General features: G+C 34.8%; 1 protein-coding gene and 1 long non-coding RNA gene across 2 annotated transcripts in view; one reads left to right on the forward strand and one right to left on the reverse strand.

Moving 5' to 3' along the window:
* LOC145242773 (uncharacterized) overlaps positions 1–20,525 on the reverse strand; it is a 74,611-nt gene that overhangs the window by 19,958 nt on the left and 34,128 nt on the right. The window contains exon 3 of the mRNA XM_080105911.1: positions 4,626–5,564. Within this exon, the coding sequence (XP_079962037.1) occupies positions 4,626–5,564 (939 nt within the window). The remainder of the gene's footprint in view (positions 1–4,625; positions 5,565–20,525) is intronic.
* LOC145242189 (uncharacterized) lies at positions 14,520–20,374 on the forward strand. Its single transcript, XR_013862666.1, has 2 exons — positions 14,520–14,739; positions 19,370–20,374. It is a non-coding gene; the product is annotated as an uncharacterized LOC145242189 (long non-coding RNA).

Raw genomic sequence — 20,525 nt, forward strand, 5'->3', positions numbered from 1 at the left:
AAAATACAATTTTGCATCCATTCACTAGCAAACTTTTAAAAGAATGCAATTGATTTACAAGATTCGGAAAAATGCTTAACGATTAAATAAAACATTTTTGTCAAGAAAAAATACTGACAAATACTAACATTATGGAGAAAATTTGATGTGAATATTTGAAATATTAATTGTTAAATACCAGCACATGAAAACTGCAAAAGAATTCTTGTTTTCACATGTGCATTTTTATATTGTTTGGATTATTTGGACTACTGTAATTTTTAATCTTGTTGCGGTCCTTGCAGATAAGTAGATAAGGTATTTGGTAAAATTTAATTGTAAGTTACACTCTTCTGGAGGTTGAAGGTTTAATCATCAGTGTAGACAACACTAAACATACAATTGTGAATTAGGACTTGTACCCAGTTATGGATGATGAAACAAGAACATTTTATCCCTATACATTAAAGTATTCTATTAGAAATTCTGTGCAGATTCCTGAGTTTGAGAAAAAAAATCCTAAGTTCAGCAAGATACACCTAAAGAATATCAGAAGTTATATTGACTGAAATACTTCGCAAATAACACTCATGAGAACAGTAGTCTGAATAATCCAAATACGAATTATCAAGCCCTCATCTAAAAAAAAGTTGAAAACTCACAGCCTAACTCGATTGTCGCCCTTTAACTCAGAAGAGCGACCTAGCTACGTCACTTCCTGTTCCCTATATTTCTTCCTTTTTTGCGCTGGACCTTCAAGCAGTCAAGATGTAAGAAACATTGCTCTGGGTGACATGAGCCACCACAGCGCGCTGACTAGCCAGTCAGCCTTTCACAGCTACCGATCGCAAGTAACGAACTCTTATTCTAACGAACTCTCATTCTTTCATTCGCTTCTTCATATATATTTATGTAAATAAATTACATTTTTTTCACTCACATATAACGGTATATTTTTGTCCTCATTATGCAACCTTTTGCCTTTTAAATTCCTCTACCATTAAATACATCCATCACCATTACACATGGGGACGGGGTCGTCTATCACACAGCAGACCATCCTGTCCCCAACAGATTGGTAGACCGCCGATGTAATATTTCTTCAAAGGGTGACCTAACAAACGCTGAACAATCATCATTCCCAAAAACATTTAAAACGTTCTCACTGTCGCGATGAAACATACCATTATATTGTTAAATAATCAGCGAAATATACTCAAAAAAGAAAGAAAAAAAAACAAAAAACACAATTTAAAAAAAAAAGGAGAAAAAACTTTTTTGTTGCATTTTCAATTTTACGTCTAAACACACGTGCGTCAATTATCTATCGTCCGCCATTTTGATTTTTTTACTACTCGTGGACAACTAATGTAAATAAACCACCTCGAAAGAAAAAATAAAAATCTTTTTTCCGTTGCAGCCTAAATAATAATAATAATAATAATAATAATAAAATGAGAACAATAAGTTTTATCTATATTCATGCACTTATAAAAAATATAGGCATTTTATTCTCTTCTTCACATTTTTTATAATGAAGCGTATCTTTAAACAACGATAAACGATGTCTGTTAAAAAAATTGACGATACCAATGGACTACTTTCTTCACTTTATCAAAATATTTTTTTTGCCATGTGCAAAAAAAAAAAAAATTTCAGCTTTCAATTTCATCATGGAGAACGTGTGGCAACAAGCCCACTACAAAACTCAAATAGCAACTCCCACGCTATTTCAACTCCAGTTTTCCACAATTATGGAATGGAAAAAGCGACAACAAGCCTCTCCACGGCATATCAACCCTTTCCAGCAACACCTTACAGGATATCAACCTTTTCTAGCACCAAATGCGACAAGCAACACAAAGATGTTCATCAAACACTGTACATGTTTGGATCTCACAAAGACTCAACTCATCCCACCTCACCGAAGTTACCCAGCTAACATGAGTAAGCTGCATCACGCACACTGATACACTCATCGCTGGACGTTCAGACCGTACCGACCCACTGAGTACACCTGAGCACCTGAACAACGTTGACACAGCTCTCTATGGACGGACCAATTTCCTTGCAGACCCACTTGTGACCGTAGGCGTGTAGTCGACGCATTCGCGACCAACGCGAACCAACTTCAACCCATCGTGCTGACCCTTGCGCACGCTTCATAGACTCCGTGGCAATACAGTCTATGACCGCAACACTTGCACTCATACTCATAACGTCATTCCTCTGACTATCCCACAGTTGTACAAGTTTGAACACCTTTTTTCCTGATATCCTTTAACGTTGCAACTCTATCTTTTCACCCTGCTACTTAATAAATAAAAAAAATTCTTCCTCGTTCTCTATACAGTGGACATATGCACACACATATATATGCATGCTTTTTCTCCAGTTATCTTTTCTTTTCTTTAGTTTCCAGCTAACTAGGAAGGGAGTATTGTGGGAGTTGAAAATTTCCAGCCTAACTCGATTGTCACACTTTAACTCAGAAGAGCGACCTAGCTATGTCACTTCCTGTTCCCCATATTTCTTCCTTTTTTTGTGCTGGACCTTACATCAGTCAAGATGTCACAAACACTGCTCTGGGTGGCATGAGCCACCACAGCGCCCTGACTAGCCAGTCAGCCTTTCACAGCAAGTAACGAACTCTTATTCTAACGAACTCTCATTCTTTCTATCGCTGTTTCATGTATATTTATGTAAATAAATTGCATGTCTTTCGCTAATATATAGCGGTATGTTTTTGTCTTCATTATGCGACCTTTTGCCTTTTCAATTCCTCTACCATTAAATACATCCACCATTACACACATGGGGACAGGGTCGTCCATCAAACAGCAGACCATCCCGTCCCCAACACATATTTGTTTTTTTTCAAATGGACATTTATGAAAAAAAAAAAAGGGCAAGCTCCTCGCAAGAAATCCTCACAAGTTGCAGATAGATAATTTTCATTAACAAATCAATAATTCATTTAAAAACATTTTCTTGCTATAAAGAATATTTTCAATTTAATATCTGAGGTAAGACACATAGGATTCATACAAACATGCATCCTCTCTCAAATGTGGATTTAAATGTAATTTTTTTGAAGTTGTCTTTAAAAATAAATGAATAACCACATACTTTCTCACCTTTTTACTATTTTAGATCAGTTCGTTCTGCAGAGATCAAGGAACCTCTTCTTAGACTAAAACTCAATATATTTGATGTCATATTTATTTACCACCTTGAGTAAAGCAGCAGAGAACCTTCGCAACAGCCTTGGCAACGTCTTCTGTGTAATAAAAGCAGTGGAGAACCTTTTCTTATTCCAAACAGACCATTTAACTATGTTTATTTATTTATTTATTTCGTGTGGCCACTGCTTAGTTTTGCAAAATTTCAAGACTAAAACTCAACTGGTCTGGTTGGTCTATAACTTGTGCAAAGTTGTATTTAAGTAGGGTTTGCTAAACATATAAATTAAATCTGTCCCAAATAAGCTTCTCAATGAGAACTATAAAACGTCTGATTTACAACCTTTGCAGTAAAATTTTCTTGTTTCCAAGTAAGAATTCATGGAGAAATCAGTAGCCCTCCAATTGCCAGTTAATAATGGTTTTTCTAGTAATGCATATCAACATACTGTAAAACCATTTAATTACAACAAACAGGTGTTTCCACCTTGATATTTGTGGGAATTAAAGACCTACTGGATTCAGACAAACATGACTCCTCTCTCAAGTGTAGGTTCACGTGTATGGTTTTGCATGTGTTGGTATTTTAGTTCAGGTAATTCTCAGAGATCAAGACTAACACTGAATTTATTTTGTAACAAGTACTCTTTGAAAGATCTTCACCACTTAGAAAACCTTCAGCAAATTAAGCGGTTCAGAATTCTATCTTTATTATTTTTTTTTCTTGTTGTCTTTTCTGAAGTTCAAAACCAAAAAGTTGTAGTAAATTCTTGGAGTGGAGGAAAGCTCATTGGTAAATGGTTGTTTGCACCTAAATGACCTGGAATTCTGAAGTGAAATGGTTATAGAATATTTCATACTCTTGTTTTAAGTTACCTGAGGAGTAATGTTAGAATTTAACGTTTTCTGATATTTTTTTAATCTATAAAAAATGAAATTGCTAGAGAATACTGAATTTTAAAAGTAGGATTCACCGAAAAGACAGTTCCAAAAAAATTTGTTGTTTTTTATTTTACTTTGCTTAGTTTTAAGAGGTCAAGGAGCTCCATCCTGAATTTCATTATGATCTGAGTTTATATCCAAGGGCTCTTTTAAGGGTAGACGCTGTTCCCTTTATGGCTGCTATCTATATTTCATGCCAGCTTGGTCTTCCCGGGATTGTTTTTAAGCATTTCTTAAGATGTTTTTTCATTAGGACAGTTGCTTCTATCACAATTGTTATGTTGATTTCTTTCAGAGACCATGTCGTTTTTAGATCATGCTTGACATCCTGATATTTTGTCATCTTTTCTCTTTCAGCTCTATTAAGGCCACAGTTATTTGGGACAATGACATCGATAATGAGCGCAGTTCTTTCAGACCTGTTCCATATTACAATGTCTGGTTTAATGGCCTTGTCTTGCGAGAGAATACAAATTTTGAAACTAGAATTCCCCAAAAATACAGTCCCACAAAAATTGGTTAACTTCCTGTGTGTATTCGCAGATGTTTTTTCAAAGTCGACTTAACAGGAAATGCTGATCCGCAAATATCACAGGAAAATGGTTTTTCTCCCGTATGTTTTCGCAAATGCATTTTCAATGACGATTTAACGGTAAAGGCAGCATCACATTTCTCGCATGAATATGGCTTGTCGCCCGTGTGTATTCGAACGTGTCGCGTCAGCGACGATTCGATCGAAAAAGAAGATCCGCACGTTTCACAGGAAAACGGTTTCTCCCCTGTGTGTGTTCGCATGTGCATTTTCAGCGTCGATTTTTCAGAGAATGACGATGCACACACGTTGCATGTGAACGGCTTCTCACCTGTATGGATGCGGACGTGCACTTTAAGATTCGAGTTGCTCGTAAACGCCGACCCACACACCTCGCATGCAAACGGACGCTCACCCGTGTGAATACGCGCGTGTTTCGCCAGATTGTGCTTGTCAAAAAACGCCGACCCACACTCGCGGCAGGAGAATGGCTTGTCACCGACGTGGATCCGCATGTGGACTTTCAAGACAGACTTCCGCGTGAAGGCAGCACCACACTCGTCACAAGCAAATGGTTTCTCTCCGCTGTGTCGTCGCATGTGAATCTTCAGGTGCGTATTGCTTGAGAACGATGATTCGCAGATCTTACATGGAAAGGGTTTCTCACCTGTGTGTAGACGTATATGTCGTTGCAGATTGGAATTCTGGGAAAAAGCTGCCCCACATTCTTCACAAGAGTATGGTTTCTCTCCTGTGTGTATTCGAAGGTGTTTCGTTAGCGATGACTTCAAAGTAAATCGCGTGCCACAATCTTCACAAGAAAAAGGTTTCTCCACTGGATAGATTTCCATAGTATTTTTTTTGTCTTTTTTAGTTAAGAAAAGGGCTTGAGCCACAAGATGTTTTGGAAAAATTGCTGTTTTTTTACCCTGAGCACATTCTCATATTTAAATTTACAATTTCTTGTTAAAAGTATATTCTCATATTCCACTAGAAAATTTTGTATGTTCTATGTATAGTTTCATATAACATTCACTCTGAAATCTTTATAAGTTTTCATAATTTCCATTCATTAAGAAAAAAAAAACTGGGTCCACAAATTGTTTTAGAAAATTGTTTTATAGCCCAAGTGTATTCTCATGCAATATTTAATATTGTAATTTTTTGCAAAACTACTCTCATATTTCACTATAAAATGCTGTATCTCCTATGTGTACTTGTATAAAGTGATGGTCAACTGAGGACATGACTCGCAATGATCAAAAGCTATGACCGACCCTCACATCTTTGGTGTGTGATGATGAAACTGTCAATGGCTGAATTAGGCTTAGAAGACAGCAGCAAACAGACCTGGATGGACTGCTCTGACTCGTGATACAACAAATTCACTTGGAGCTGGCTCAACTCACCTCAAGTGAATGCTGTCACAAGTACATGCACAAGTGTAGTTAAATATCATGATCTGAAAAATATAGTAATAATGATAATATCATAAGAAAAACGTCAGAATTAAATTTTTGTTAAATATCTTAGTTATTATCAACTTTGCACATTATTTTTAAAATGATAATGTCTATTGTTTGTAAATGACAGTCTTCTGGAGGTCTAACATTCAATGCTACACAATTCTAATAATGAAATAAACATGCATTAATACGAGGGGTGTGCAATAAGTAATGCCCCTTACCCACTTCCCATAGCAGTAGAGCAATGAAACTTGGCATAGTTATTAGTCTTTCTCTACATAGGAACCACCCAAAGTTATGCATTTCTTCCATTGTTTGATGCAGCTCTGGAGACCGTTTTTGTAGAACACCCCACGTTGGTCCTCCAACCACGACGTGACTTCAGAAATCAAGGCTGCATCATCTGGGAAACGCTTTCCTTTCAAAAATAACTTCATGGCTGAGATGAGATGAAAGTCAGAGGGTGCAAGGTCAGGAGAGTAGGGAGGATGGGGTAGAATTTCATAACCACACGTCCGTGCTTCTGATCTGGTGACATACAAGTTGTGGACCGGAGCATTGTCCTGCAGGAGGAGGGTACCTTTGTTGATCTTGTCTCGCCTCTTGATTTTGATAGCTTCCCTTAATTTCCTCAAAAGTGAAGCATAATAGGCTCCTGTAATTGTGGTACCCTTTGCCAGGAAATCTGTCATCACTACTCTGTCCTGGTCCCAGAAGACTGTGAGCATGACCTTGCCAGCGGAGGGCTGCACCCTTGCCTTCTTTGGAGATGGTGAGTCCAAGTGCTTCCACTGCATTGATTGGGCTTTCGTCTCTGGATCATAGTGATGGACCCAGGTTTCATCCTGTGTAATCAGTCTTTTGAAAAACTTTGACTCATCTTCTTGGCACATCTCCAAATTCATCCTTGAGCACTCGATGCGTTCTGGCTTCTCGAATGGTGTGAGCAACCTGGGAATCCATCTGGTAGACACTTTATGCATATACAAATGGTCATGAATGATAGTTTCCACAGACCCTGTACTAATCTTGACATTTTGAGCTATTTGGTGAATAATAATGCGCTGATTTCCCAAAATGGCACCCTCAACTTGACGGACAGATGCCTCATCAATGGCAGAAGGGGGGGGGGGCGACCAGGTCTGGGAGCTGTTTCCACAGACTTCCAGCCATGTTTGAATTCACGATGCCAGCGTTTTACAAGGTCATATGATGGAACATTATCACTATAAGTTTCTTTCATTTCATCAAAAGTCTCCTGTGGTGTGCGTCCTTTCAAATACAAAAACCAGATCACTGCTCGACATTCAACAGGCTCCATTTCACACCTGACTCCGTTCAAACACCTGTAAAACAGAAACCACAATTAGTTCAGAGCTGTAATTTGCCACATAACCCATAGAGATAGAAATCATTGCACATGCAAAATTTCAGCTAGATCAGACAAATGGAAGTGGGCCAGGGGCATTACTTATTGCACGCCCCTCGTACTTGTAACCAGCCATGGTTAATGGAACAAGAACAATCTGACTCTATAGATTAGATAAGGGGTGCAATCACAATTTTATATAAATTCATAAGTTCAAAGAATTCTGAGTTTGAAAAGTTATTTAAAGGTTGGAGATCGTTTTGAAAATAACAAACAAGACGAGAGTCATCATTTGAATAATCTTAACAATAGAAAATAAATTATTTGTCCAATTATAAACACAAGGCACAGCGAATCCAGAATACAAAAGTTTGAAAATAGGAACACAATCTTATCCAGCTTTGAAATCTTTTATTTAAAAAGATAAATAGGATTCAAAATCGTATTTCGCGAGGTAAACTAAACAATGGTTGTAGGGGTTTGTGTTACTATACACAACGATTCGAAAAAATGATCAAAAATCAAATAAATGTTACCAAAGGCAAGATAAGTTACTCTTCTACCTATCTGCAAAATTTTTTAGTGTTTTTATTCACTTTAAAACCTGTAATTGTCTTTATCGATATATTTTAAAAAGCAAAATTGCGGTGGGCTTGCTGTTGATTACAGAAACTTTGGGAAAATTAGTTCAAACTAAATAATTATACAAACTATGTTAAAAACTCACTCAATATATGTTACTGTGACATAGGCTGACATATATTCAGTGGGTTTCTAACAGTATTTTGTGTAATTATTTAGTTTGAACTCATTTTCGCAAACTTACCGCATTCAACAGTGAGCCCAACACAATTTCGCTTTTTCAAACATACCGATAAACGCTGTATGATTTTTTAAAACTGAATACACGTTTTAAAGTGAGTAAAAACACTAAAAACTTTTGCAGATAAGTAGAAGAGTAACTTATTTTGCCTTTGGTAACATTTTTTTTGTTATATATTTGATGATTGACCACTTTTTCGAATCTATGTATATAGTAATGCAAACCCAGTTGTTCTGTCAGTGGAGGAGAAATCCTTCACGACTGAGATAATTTTTTATTTTTGTTCCTTTTCTCCACGTTAAAAAACGACCCTGGTGTCTAACTCTGTCCCGTGGGGAGGCATGGTAAATAGGAACATAGGATTTATAAATTTTAAACAACTTTGCTCGTTGTATCGGCCTGTGAGCAGGGTGATCAGTTAAAAACTCTTTCTAGCCTGAATCCTTACAAAATATTTACTTCAAAAAGGGCCATTTTAGTTTTTAAGATTATAATTTAAGGATACCAAACATAAAAAGAGCAGAAATAAAATGTTTTTTCTTAGATAATTCAACTATTTGGATTCTTTTATCAGCTTGAATGTTATTTGCGCAATATTTCACTCAATGTAAACCCAATCTGCTTCAGTTTCATTGTGTAAACTGAAGTTTTATCAATTATGCACATTATTTTAAGATGATACTGTCAATCATTTTTAAGGGACAGCCTCCTGGAGGTTTAACATTCAATGCTACATATAATTCTAATAATAAAATAAACATCCATTTTGGTCAATGTAACTGTCATCTTCTTCACGTGTATCTTGTCAAACTCAGGAATTGGCACAGAATTTCGAATGGAATCATTTATTTAATCCACAGGAATAGCATGTTCTTGTTGTGAAAGATGAGAATAGTAATTTGAATAATGCAAATAATAAGAATTATCCTCGTCTCTACATTTAAGAAATATAATATTTCACATACTTTCTGACCAATTTGAACTTTCATCAAACCAATTTGTGAGCAATAACTGAATACCAGTTGTGGAACTATCTCTTGAACTCCAAACATCCATAATTTAACTGCTACACACGGTAGAGACTTAATTTTGTTTGCTCAGAAATTTGAGGTCAATTTTTAGAAATAGAAAACTTTTAAATGTATGGATCAACATAATTTTCAGCCTATTTGATCACCTCTGGTCCGACCAAACAGCAATTTAATTTCCTAAACAATTTAGTATAAATTTGCCTCAATATTTGATTGTTCAACCAGTTTTTAGCTGAAATCACCGACTTTGACTTACATGACCTGAATTCATGTATAAAATCATTCCATGTTTCATCCTCATAAGAATTCATCAGGTTTATGTCAGCATAAGCCTGACGAATTCTCATGAGGATGAAACACGGAATATTCTGTGTAGCTTAATTGCTATATATATTTTCATATTTACTACCTAGCGCTACTTATGTACTGAGAACTGTTGAAGTAAATACTGAAAATGTACACATACAATTATATCTTCTTATATTAAATTATGTGAGTAAATGAAATATATATATATATATATATATATATATATATATATATATATATATTCCATACTATTTGTAAGCACTTTTTTCTTTTCTTTTTTTCCAAATTTGTGTTGTCACTTGACCTCAGCCGATTTCGTGAAAAAACTGTCTAGCTTATTTAAGGCTTAAAAGATAAAAAAAAAGGTTATCGTAGTCAAAGTTTGAGGGTAGTTTCTGGTCAAATTAGGGTATTAAATTGACAATCATATGGATTGATGTCAGACAATATAATGCAATAAAAAGGTGTATAAGTGATACAAATGGTTTTATGTTGAGTTTTTTTAAATATTATTAAATGAAGAACCATGTTGACTAAAAATCTATGCATGTAGAAAAATTATGCATATGACTGAAAGAAAAACACGTTTGAAATGTGTAAATATATTACAAGAATCGAGTCAAACGTTTACAAAATCGAGTCTATCAAACTGAAAGTAGCATCCAATGTAAAACTAGAGCAGAGTTAAACTGAAACGAAACGAAATTTTGTAAATAAATCATTTTTGTAAACCAATACAAGACTTTATTTCATTTCAGTATTAATGGTTTAATGATCTAGGATTGCCGCCATTTTCTCTTGTTGGCAAAAAAAAAAAAAAAAAAAAAAAAATCATTTTTATCGCTTATAAATTTTTTATCACGTTATGTTGTCTGCCATTAGTTTATAGAACTGCCATTAAATTTTTTATCATTTAATAACTGTGTTTTGTTGTCTGTTTTTTTTTTTCGATTTGACTTCCTTTGGCATTGTTCAAGTTCTGCATATCTTTGTTTACTTCCGTTTTCTGCTGACCGTTCTGCTGAAAAAGTCTCTTTTGATTAATGTTCACAAAGTACATGCAAAATGAATAGCCGATCATCAAAAGTGTATAAACATTTTGGCACCTTCCTTCACTTAAAAATTCATCCAAATTTAAGAAATCATTTAATTTTAATGAAATTTACAGTATTCATTAATTAACGATCACAGAATAAAATAAACCCATTATTTTTTTTTAATCTTAGAAATTCTTATTTGTGTTCAGGCATAAATATTCTAAATTAAATAAGCATTTCTTGTTTTATTACAACAAAATTAAATTAATTAAACGAAATTATTATACAGGGTGGTCACGATTGGAAAATAATTTTCAACGTTTGTTTTACAATACGCATTATTACGAAAAAGTGGCCCAAAACAAATATACAACAAATGAATGTTATCACGGGCAAGATAAGTTACTCGTATACCTTGCTGAATAGGTTTTTAGTATTTTTACTGACTTTAAAACGTTTATTTGGCCCGAAAAGCAAATAGTGGACAGCGACGACAGCGTTAGGTGAGAACAAGAAAAATGGCCGCGAATTAATATGTAAATATTTGAAGTTTTGATAATGACTTAAAAATAAAAGTAAAACAAAATACTGTTAGAAACACACCTAATAAATGTCACGGTAACGTTTACTGAGAGGGTCCCTAACAATATTTTGTTTTGGTACTAGTACACTTATTGATCCGTGCTGAAATCATAACGTTATTATTCAAAAAGCCATTCTTAAAATGAGGAGGGGGAGGGTGTTTTGTGCCTGTTCTGTACAATTTAATAAAAAACAGATTTCATAAAACTTTAATTAAACTTGAAAATACCATTTAAAAAAAATAGCGCAGATCAATAAGTGCACTAGCACCTTTATTTTATTTTAAAGTTCTTAAAATTTCAAATATTTAGGAGTTAAGCCGCGGCCATTTTCCTTGCTCTCATCAAACGCTGCTCGACACTGTGTGTTTTTGGAACAGAGTAAATTTTTTTAAAGTGGACAAAACCACTAAAAACTTTTCCAGATAGGTAGAAGAGCTTCTTATCTTATCTTTGAAAAGATTTATTTATTTTATATATTTGACGACCTTTTCGTACCAATGTGAATTGTAAAATAAACCCAAAATGTAAAACTAAGTAAAGATACATTGCCACCCTAAAGTAAGAAAAAATATCAAATTCTCAATCCCGAAAAATAATTATTGGGTCAAAAAACTTGTTTTACCTTCGACTGCTGAACGATATTTTTGTTTTCGCTTTTTTATTATAAATAAATAAATACTTACATTTTTCGCCACCGTCTACAATTTGGCGTGATTTCTTGCGAATAACACGCACGGAAAATAACGAATGAAAGTTTTTTTAAAAGTAAGATTTGTAAAACGTTAACCGATTAAATAATTTAAGAAAACGATGGATAAGATTTTTGAATTTTGTAAGAACGATAGTCAAGGAAGACAACTCGTGGAAACTAAAATCGGATTCTCATATTTTTCGCCTCTTTTCTTTATTTCTTTCTTTAAGTTGGTAGCATTTAAATGTCTTTTTAGCTACACTTGCCCAAAACAAGATAATACCTTTTTAGGCGATTACGTATGAACACCCTGAAAAACTATGGTACGTATGCAGAATACAGACCGTGCTGGAATAAGAACGTTATTATTTATAAACATATTCTTAACACGGGGAGGAGGGCCCCTCCCCGTGTTAAGAATGTGTTTCCAAAAAAAAGAAACCCCTCCCCGGGAGGGGTTTCTTTTTTTTTTGGTGCTTCTTAAAATAGAGTCGACAGATCGATTTTTTTTATGTGGTTTTAAGCAAAAACAGTAGTACTTACTTAATTGTCATGTCGAAAATATTAATATATCCCAAATTTACGAAAATTTATCGAGTAGGAAATTATTTATAGTTAAAAGTAATTTTACGGAAAATTGGAAGAAATTGCATTTTCCCTAGATGTGAACACCTTGAAGATTGCGAACACGGACATACTTATCTCCCTTTTTGCCACTGTAATAGCCAACGTAGTGTTTCAATGAAAAACGTGTCCCTTTTTTCTTTTTTTTTTTTTTACTAAAAAATCAATAACTGCTAGTTCTAATTTTTGTATGACAATTAAGTAAGTAGTTATTTTTGCTTAAGACCACATGTATTTTTTTTTAATTGATCTGCCGACTCTATCTTAACAAGCATTTAGTACTTCTACACTTTATCGCCGAAACTGGAGACGCAATTTTATTTCGCGCACCTGCTGTTAAAATTCAAGGGAGAAATCAGTATTTTAAACTATGTGCAAAGTATGAAATAAATAACAAAAACATTAAACTGGAGAACGATTGCTTCCGGAAAGAATAAATTAACCTAAAATTAAATGAAAAACTTTTCCGTTTTCATTAATTAAATCGAAACATTTCCAATTAAACAATGACGGATATATGTTCTCTTTCACTTTATTTACTTTTTTTCATAGTTCTTTCCGGAAGTTTATCTAGTTTAATTTTTTTGTTATTTATTTCTAACTTCGGCCATAGGTTAAAATAATGATCTCTCCCTCTGATTCTAATCGACAGGTGCTCGAAATAAAATGGTGTCTCCAGTTTCGGCGATAAAGAGTAGAAGTACCAAGCATTTTTTTTTTTTTTATTTATTTATGGTTATAGTCAGCCAACGTACTTCCATATTTTCTGTGGAGCGCTGCCGGAAGTGGTAACAAGGCAAATCAGTTCCTTCACTTTTATTGTTATTGTGAAGCGATTTATTAAAACAAAATGTATATTATTGGAAAATATTCAATAAAAATTAACAAAATTATAAAAAGATAAAAATAACACAATTATTCTTTATTTGCACTTTTAATAGCAAAATAAAAAATAAAAAGTTTTTATTTTATAAGAAATCTGTTATTATAAAATTATAAAAATAACATTTTTTTCTTTAATTTTTAAAGTTTTTTATTTGAATTTATATAATAAATTGTAGCAGTTGAAACTTGCTACAATAACAGGCAGGGGTGAAATCTCACAGCTCAAGATTTAAATCAACCGTCGCCCTGGCTTGTCCAATCACAAGCCAGCTCTCAATCACGTGACTTGAGTACATAAAAGGCAAAATCGGCAACACTTCCTCCTCTTTTTCTCCCTGCTGGCTGGCAGCAAACACTGCCTGGGGGCTTTGGCACAGGACACTAACCCTTAGCCTCATCTCTACGATCAAACACACACTCCTACAACATGTATACACTGAACATTTTTCTCTCTCTCTCTTTCTATAGGCTTGTCAGATATCTAATCTACATTGCAGGACTCTTTAATCCTTTGTCCACAACACGTGGTACATGCACAAACTTTATGTACGAGCTACAGGACTACTCACGTCAACACATAGACTAGACGCACACTGAATACCTTTCCCTTTCTTTATCTATTAACCGGCTTAGCTTATCTACATTGCAGAACTGTCTAATTCTTTATTCTAACTACTACTGACTACAAATGTGTGAACTGAACAATTCTCTCCATCAATAAGCCGACATGATATTAAATCTATCTTTATACACAAGAACACTTCCAGCTACTAACCCGTTTCTCTCTTGTACATGCTACTAACGAAGATAACAAATAAAGTTGCTTTTAAATGTTAAAATGAGACTTCCTTTCGTTGTCTTCATTATTAAACCAAACAAATTATGAAAGTATAAAAATAAAATAATTGAAATCAAAATAACAGTTGAAATTATTGAAATGAAAATAATAAAATTTCAAACACCATAAAAAAAAAAACGTATCCAATACATAATAAAACTGAAAAAAAACCCCAAAAAACTGCCATGTCACCACTTCCGGCAATGCTCCACAGAAAATTACGAAGTATGCTAGCTGATTATAATCTTATTTTGCTGCTGTACTTTTAATTTAATAAACAAAAGATACCATAAAAATTTAATTCAACTTGAAAATCCTACCTATAACAAATGAAAAAAAAAAAAAGCACAATCCGTATTCTGTATAAGTACCAACACTCTTATATGAAAATGATTTTATCAAATCTTGAATACAATCGACAGTGGTTTTTGATGCTGTCGGATTGAGGTATGTTTCTGTTCAGTGCTCAGGGGTTCATCCTTCCAGACTTTATCTCTGAGAAAAGGTTTTTTAAATTTTTGTTTGAGTCTTATTTACCTCGAACAAGGCCTATTGACACTTAGACATAAAGAGCTACTATTTGGGACCACAACATCAGAGATACTATGTAGGGAATTATGTCTGTATCAATAACAACACAAACGCAGAAAGTAAAGGTAAAACAAATATATTAAGATGAAAAGATAATACATATTTATAAAGGTGCAGTTGTACTGCAGTTGGAAGATTGTCCGGCAGAGGGTGTGTTAAAGTCTTTCATGGAGCAACTGGCATCTGCGTCTTGCCTATCCGGCGTTCGAACACAGCTGCCCGGTCTTGCTGACTTGATACCTTTATCTATACCTTTTCACCCATGTATGCTAATTAGTGGGCGTCTCCACAACAGGAATTGAGCAGTGAGATGTCTGTTCACATTACATTTAAATTTCTGCATGTTAGGGCAGTCAGGAAAATAAGATGGCTTTCCTGCATCCAGAAATCTACAGTGAAGGGTAGATTTTGCTGCTTGTGGGGTTAATTGGGAATATTTACCTCGAGGAGACATAAATGATACTATTTTTTTAAAGAAAAAAGTTTGAAAGGAATTGTTTGAAGGATATGACAATGCAGTCTTGTAGGATAACACTTTTAGGTACGGCCTTGTCAGTGGGGCATTAGAATACGCTGACTGCCCCCCCCCTGCAGAGGGTAAAAGTCCCTCAATGGGGGTCCTGGATATAACCTTAAACTATATCCAGTGGTGAGGGCCCCAGCTTGTGGGCTTTGGGGAGTGTGGAGCCACCCTTTAATTGCCATTGCTCCCAGGTCCACTCTGACCCAGAGTGGTAGTACCTGTTAGGGTCCCAACTATGGGTTGAATAGAAACCGATGTGAAAACAACAAATATATTCTATTAAAAAAATCTTTCTTCAAAATCTTTGGATTTGGCATTAAATAACCCGAAAAGGGTTGATATGCCGTAAAACAACCAACCAAACAAACAAACAAACAAACAAACAAACTTTTAGGTACAAGACCAGGAATTAAAAGGAATAATGAAAAAATTGAAAGATTTTAATAATTTTCAATCATAAAATATTTATTTACCAACCAGAATGGTAATGTAGTGTAAGGTTCCCAAATTTTGGGGTATACTCCATTTTTAAGAGGAAGAACAATATATGCGATCATTCAGTGTAGGTGTTTATGTTTATGCAAGAAGCCAGAAGTTGAGTGGAGTTATGCAGCCAGACAAGTTCAAATTCTATTTAAGTTATAACATTAGTGTTAGTTAAATTGTTTTTATTTATTTATTTTTAGGGGGGTTCAAAATGTTCAAATTTGTGTAGAAAAAATAATGTTTGATGCTGGTACTCCTCCTACATGCTAGGATGTGGAGGTAACTGACCGGCCACAATGTCACCTGTGGAAACTGCATGCGCATGAACCTGTGGATTGGGCAAGAGCAAAAATTAAAGACAATCATCATCAACTAGATTCTCAATGGCTGATGATAGAGCTTTTAGTCATGTGCTATGTGTGATTATGTATTGAAGTGAAATCTGGATAATAAGAGTTGAGGACATGCATTGCATGGAGAGAAATGATATGAGAATGAGACTATGAATGTGTAATGTGAATCTTGGAGACAGGCTTAGATCTGATGACTTCAGAGGAGGATTAACATGAGGAGATGTGTGCAGAACAGGACACTTTGATGATATGGCCATATTGAAAAAATGGATGAGATTTCTTGTGTTAATAGATACAGAATAGTTGAGGTAGCAACTTCAGTCCACGGAGGAAGAAAAAGGAAAACATAGGAGGAAATAATAAAAATTGACTTGAGAGTGAAAACCTAGCTAGATTATCTTTTTTGTTTTTTTTTATTTTTGGAATCTTTTGAGATGAGGCTTTATAATTTGTGCATTCATTCATTTCGCAGACTGTTATCCTCATCCTCAGACCACAACAACTACGAAGATGAGGATAACGGATAACAGTATGCAAAAAGAATGAATGCGCAGAGATAGATTTGTTTGGAAATCAGTTTTTAAAAGCTGTTGCTGCTGCTACTGATGATAATGATGATGATGATTATGATAATACTGCTGCAACATTATCATATCGGATTATGATCTTTACATTTGCAGCAAGATCTGTATCAATAGAGAAATCATTTATTGTCTTTCTGATCATGAAATCAAAAATTTCTAGAGATATAAATCCATAGAATATACTTTTATCTATATTTTCTGTTCAATCCTAAATGTTTGTATTATTTGCAAGAATATTATTTGCAGTGCACATGCCCCATTACTCTGATATCTCCATATCACCATACTGTTGAAAATAGGACATTGTCAAATGAAAGAATGACAGACTGTGAAGTTCTTGGAAAGAAACTCTGTCCATGGGAATTCTGTTTGATGTTAGGCACACAAAGATGAAAAGAAAATCATTTATAGTTGTCACAGTAAGGCGAGTTGTCTGACTGGCTAGATATTGATTCGTTTTTATTATTATGCAGAGATGGAGGTATCCTCCATATTAGTGGTTCTCCTTCCAGCTGACTGGCTTGCTGCATAAATGCTTGATCTCATACCATATTTCTATCTGGGTCAGTACATGGGATGAAAATTATTCACGTTACAGGCAGTAATGTTTTTGTTTTTTTTACTCTTGTGCACTCGAAATAAGATATATTACTGCTTGGATGTAAAGGGTTACCATTTGAGACTATGTGTATAGGGAACTATATAAGAAATGAGCAAGATATTTATTCACATTACATTTAAACTTCTGCATATTAGTACAGTCATGGAAGCAGGAAACAGGAAGTCCAGCATTCTGAGGGAAGAAACTATTAGTGTAGAAGTCTTTTTAGCGTTTAAGGACTTCTACAGTGAAACGGTGGGATTTTGCTGCTAGACAGGTTTGTCGTGCATATGTACATCAACGGTGTACAATTGCAATGAGTTTGTCAGAGCATATTCAATTAAAGTGCAGGCACAGGGTTGCGGTTGCAATATAACAGTGATGGGACAGGAGGTGGAGCTTGGGTGATTGTGTGGGATCTATTATATTTGAGGATTTTTTGGATCCTGTCTAAGAGGGAGATGCTAGTGGTAATTGCACCAGCCCAAGTGTTGTCTTTGATGACATCACACTGTCTTTTTGGTCTGCCAGGTTGGTGGCAACTATCCATGGATAGTTTCAGGGAATGCTTGATGACTCCATCAGGTCCTTGGTTCTTCTAATTATGGATTCAATGTCTGAAATAATAAGTCTAGACATCAGTTGCTTGAACAAGGTGGATATGATACACTCAAGTCTGATGTTGCAGGTTTTTCTGATCATGGCCCTGTTGTTACAATCAATGCAGAGTATGTCACTTTTTGACATTGGCCACATCTCTTTTTTTTCTTTTTTTTTACATAAGAGTCACCACTTATCAAGGCCTGGAGGCCACTTGAAGATAAGGGTTAATGAGTATACAGTAGCCAATGAGATAATATCGTAGTAATCGTTAGTAGTAAAAATTTGGTGAATTGGATTACTTAAGGGGACGACTCATCAAGAACTTGTTCACATTGGACTTGAAGACAATCAAATTGTAGTCAGCTGGAAAGCAGGAAAACAGAAAACAGTTTTACAGGTGTGCAGTTCTAAGAAAGAAGCTTTGTTCATGGAATCTGTTTAGGTTTAGGCACAGATAAAGAGTGGCGGAAATTATTGATAGTAGTTTCAGCTAGATGAGTGTTTTTCATGAGAGTTTCGTGAGGAGGGACCGTAGATTGGAGCTCAGACGAGCACTTGCCATCAAAATAACGATAAAGCAGAGACAGGCACGTAATGTCTCTTTTGTAGGAAAGCGGTTGCAGAACAGAAAAGAGCATCACTCACTAGGCTATGAAGTTTATTCTGAAGGTACTTAAAAAATGCAACAACAAAAACAAGAAAGAAGCAAGAAACAACCATCTAGAAGATAAAATAATTTATTTAAAAAAAAAAGAGGTTAAAAAAACAAGATGTAAAATGTTCACTTACATCAGCAAATGCCAAATTTGTCCCTTTAGCAAGGTCTAACAGACCTTAAGTAGCTATAAAAAAAAATAGAGAGAGAGTGCAGAATAGAAGGAAGAAAGAGATAGAAAGAAAACACTTACTGAGATACTTCTTATAATGGTCGACCAATTTTTATCTTTTTTACTTGTGTAAGCAAATAAGTCAATACAGTTACCTCCCCTCAACTGTCTTTTATCATGGTAAAAATCCTTGAAAGTTCTTCTAGATGATGAAAAATAACCACCACTGTTCGTTTAAAGTTCTTTTGGTCATTCCCGTAGAATTGACTCTTTGACAGCTTGGTGAAATTTTTTTCTTAATTGTTCACACCGCAAGCGATTCTACATTGTAATCTGGCCACTTAGCCATCCAGAGTCTCGACCTCATGTTAAAGACATAAACCAATTTCTCCATTCCTAGAAGAAATGTATTGTAATTATGTTCCAATATAGGAATGTTTCGGATTTTTATGTTTTCACTGACATTTTAGATTTTTATGTCTTTACTGAAATTTCTTCTTCTTCTTCAGCGTGTTCATAGTCAAGACACGACATCAGGATAAACATAACCACCACTTGGTTAGCTTTTCCAAACTTCCGAATTTCCAACTGGTTGTTAAGTCTATTTTTATACCTTTATTGACGGAGACAAAGTTTACATGTCTGCAGCATTGGACCACAAATCTCTAACTAATGAAAATGTCGCAAATCTTTAAACAAAACAAGCGGGAACTTTCCAAACCAATCAGTGAGTAGAATTCAGTCATGTGATACAAAAATCATCATCATTTTTGGCTTATGATCCCGCACAGTCAGGAGATTCTATTTATAAGCGATGCTGCTAGGAACTGACGAATCGAATTAATTCACGTTCCGCTACCAATTAATCAGAAACCAGAATTGCTTCATAAAAATGAAACCTTTTCTGTAGCAACTTCGCTTATGTTTTCTTCGTGTCAACACGGGGAAAAATCTTTTGCTCTGAGGCTTCCAAATCAAGAACTGTCTATGTGGTTTGAGTTGTCCCCCTTTGCAAATTGGCTGTTTGGAGAAATGGAAAACTAGATGGCTCTGGTTGATAGTCAATTTGCATAAGTGGAGAAATGGACAGCATAAAAACGGTACTTTTTTTTTTTTTTTTTTAAGCAGGGCGAAGAGCGCAGAGAGTGAAACGACGGTTGGAAGAAGTGACGGTGAATTAATTTTGGACGTTGAAGAGCTCAACCTTTTGGAAGGAACAGCTGTGTCTTATATATATATTTTTTTAATTTCTTTTTTTTTCTACTTCACTACAGTCTACTAAGAACAACTCACCTGCAGGACTTGTATAGAACATCTAACCATCGGAAACTGCTCTGAAACTAAACATGGCTTACAACATCATCATTATCAGAAATAGATAAAAAGTAAGAAGGAAGAAGAGGAAAAAGAAAGGAAGAAAGATTAAACAAGAATAAAATTCCAACAAATAAAATAAAAACTTATTTAAAAAATGTAGAAATATTGAAAGTGCAAATAAAGACTGTGTTATTTTTTATTTGTATGATTTAGTTAATTTTTATTGAATAATTTTTAATAATTTACTTTTTTATATTTAATAGTGGGAGAGGCAGGCGCCTGGCTTTACGTTTAAATATGACATCTTCATTTGTCCAGACTTCGTATATATTATTACAGAATCGTGAT

The sequence above is a fragment of the Euprymna scolopes genome, chromosome 21, assembly GCF_053919585.1.
Source record: "Euprymna scolopes isolate OS-2025 chromosome 21, ASM5391958v1, whole genome shotgun sequence".
NCBI classification, from domain to species: domain Eukaryota; kingdom Metazoa; phylum Mollusca; class Cephalopoda; order Sepiida; family Sepiolidae; genus Euprymna; species Euprymna scolopes.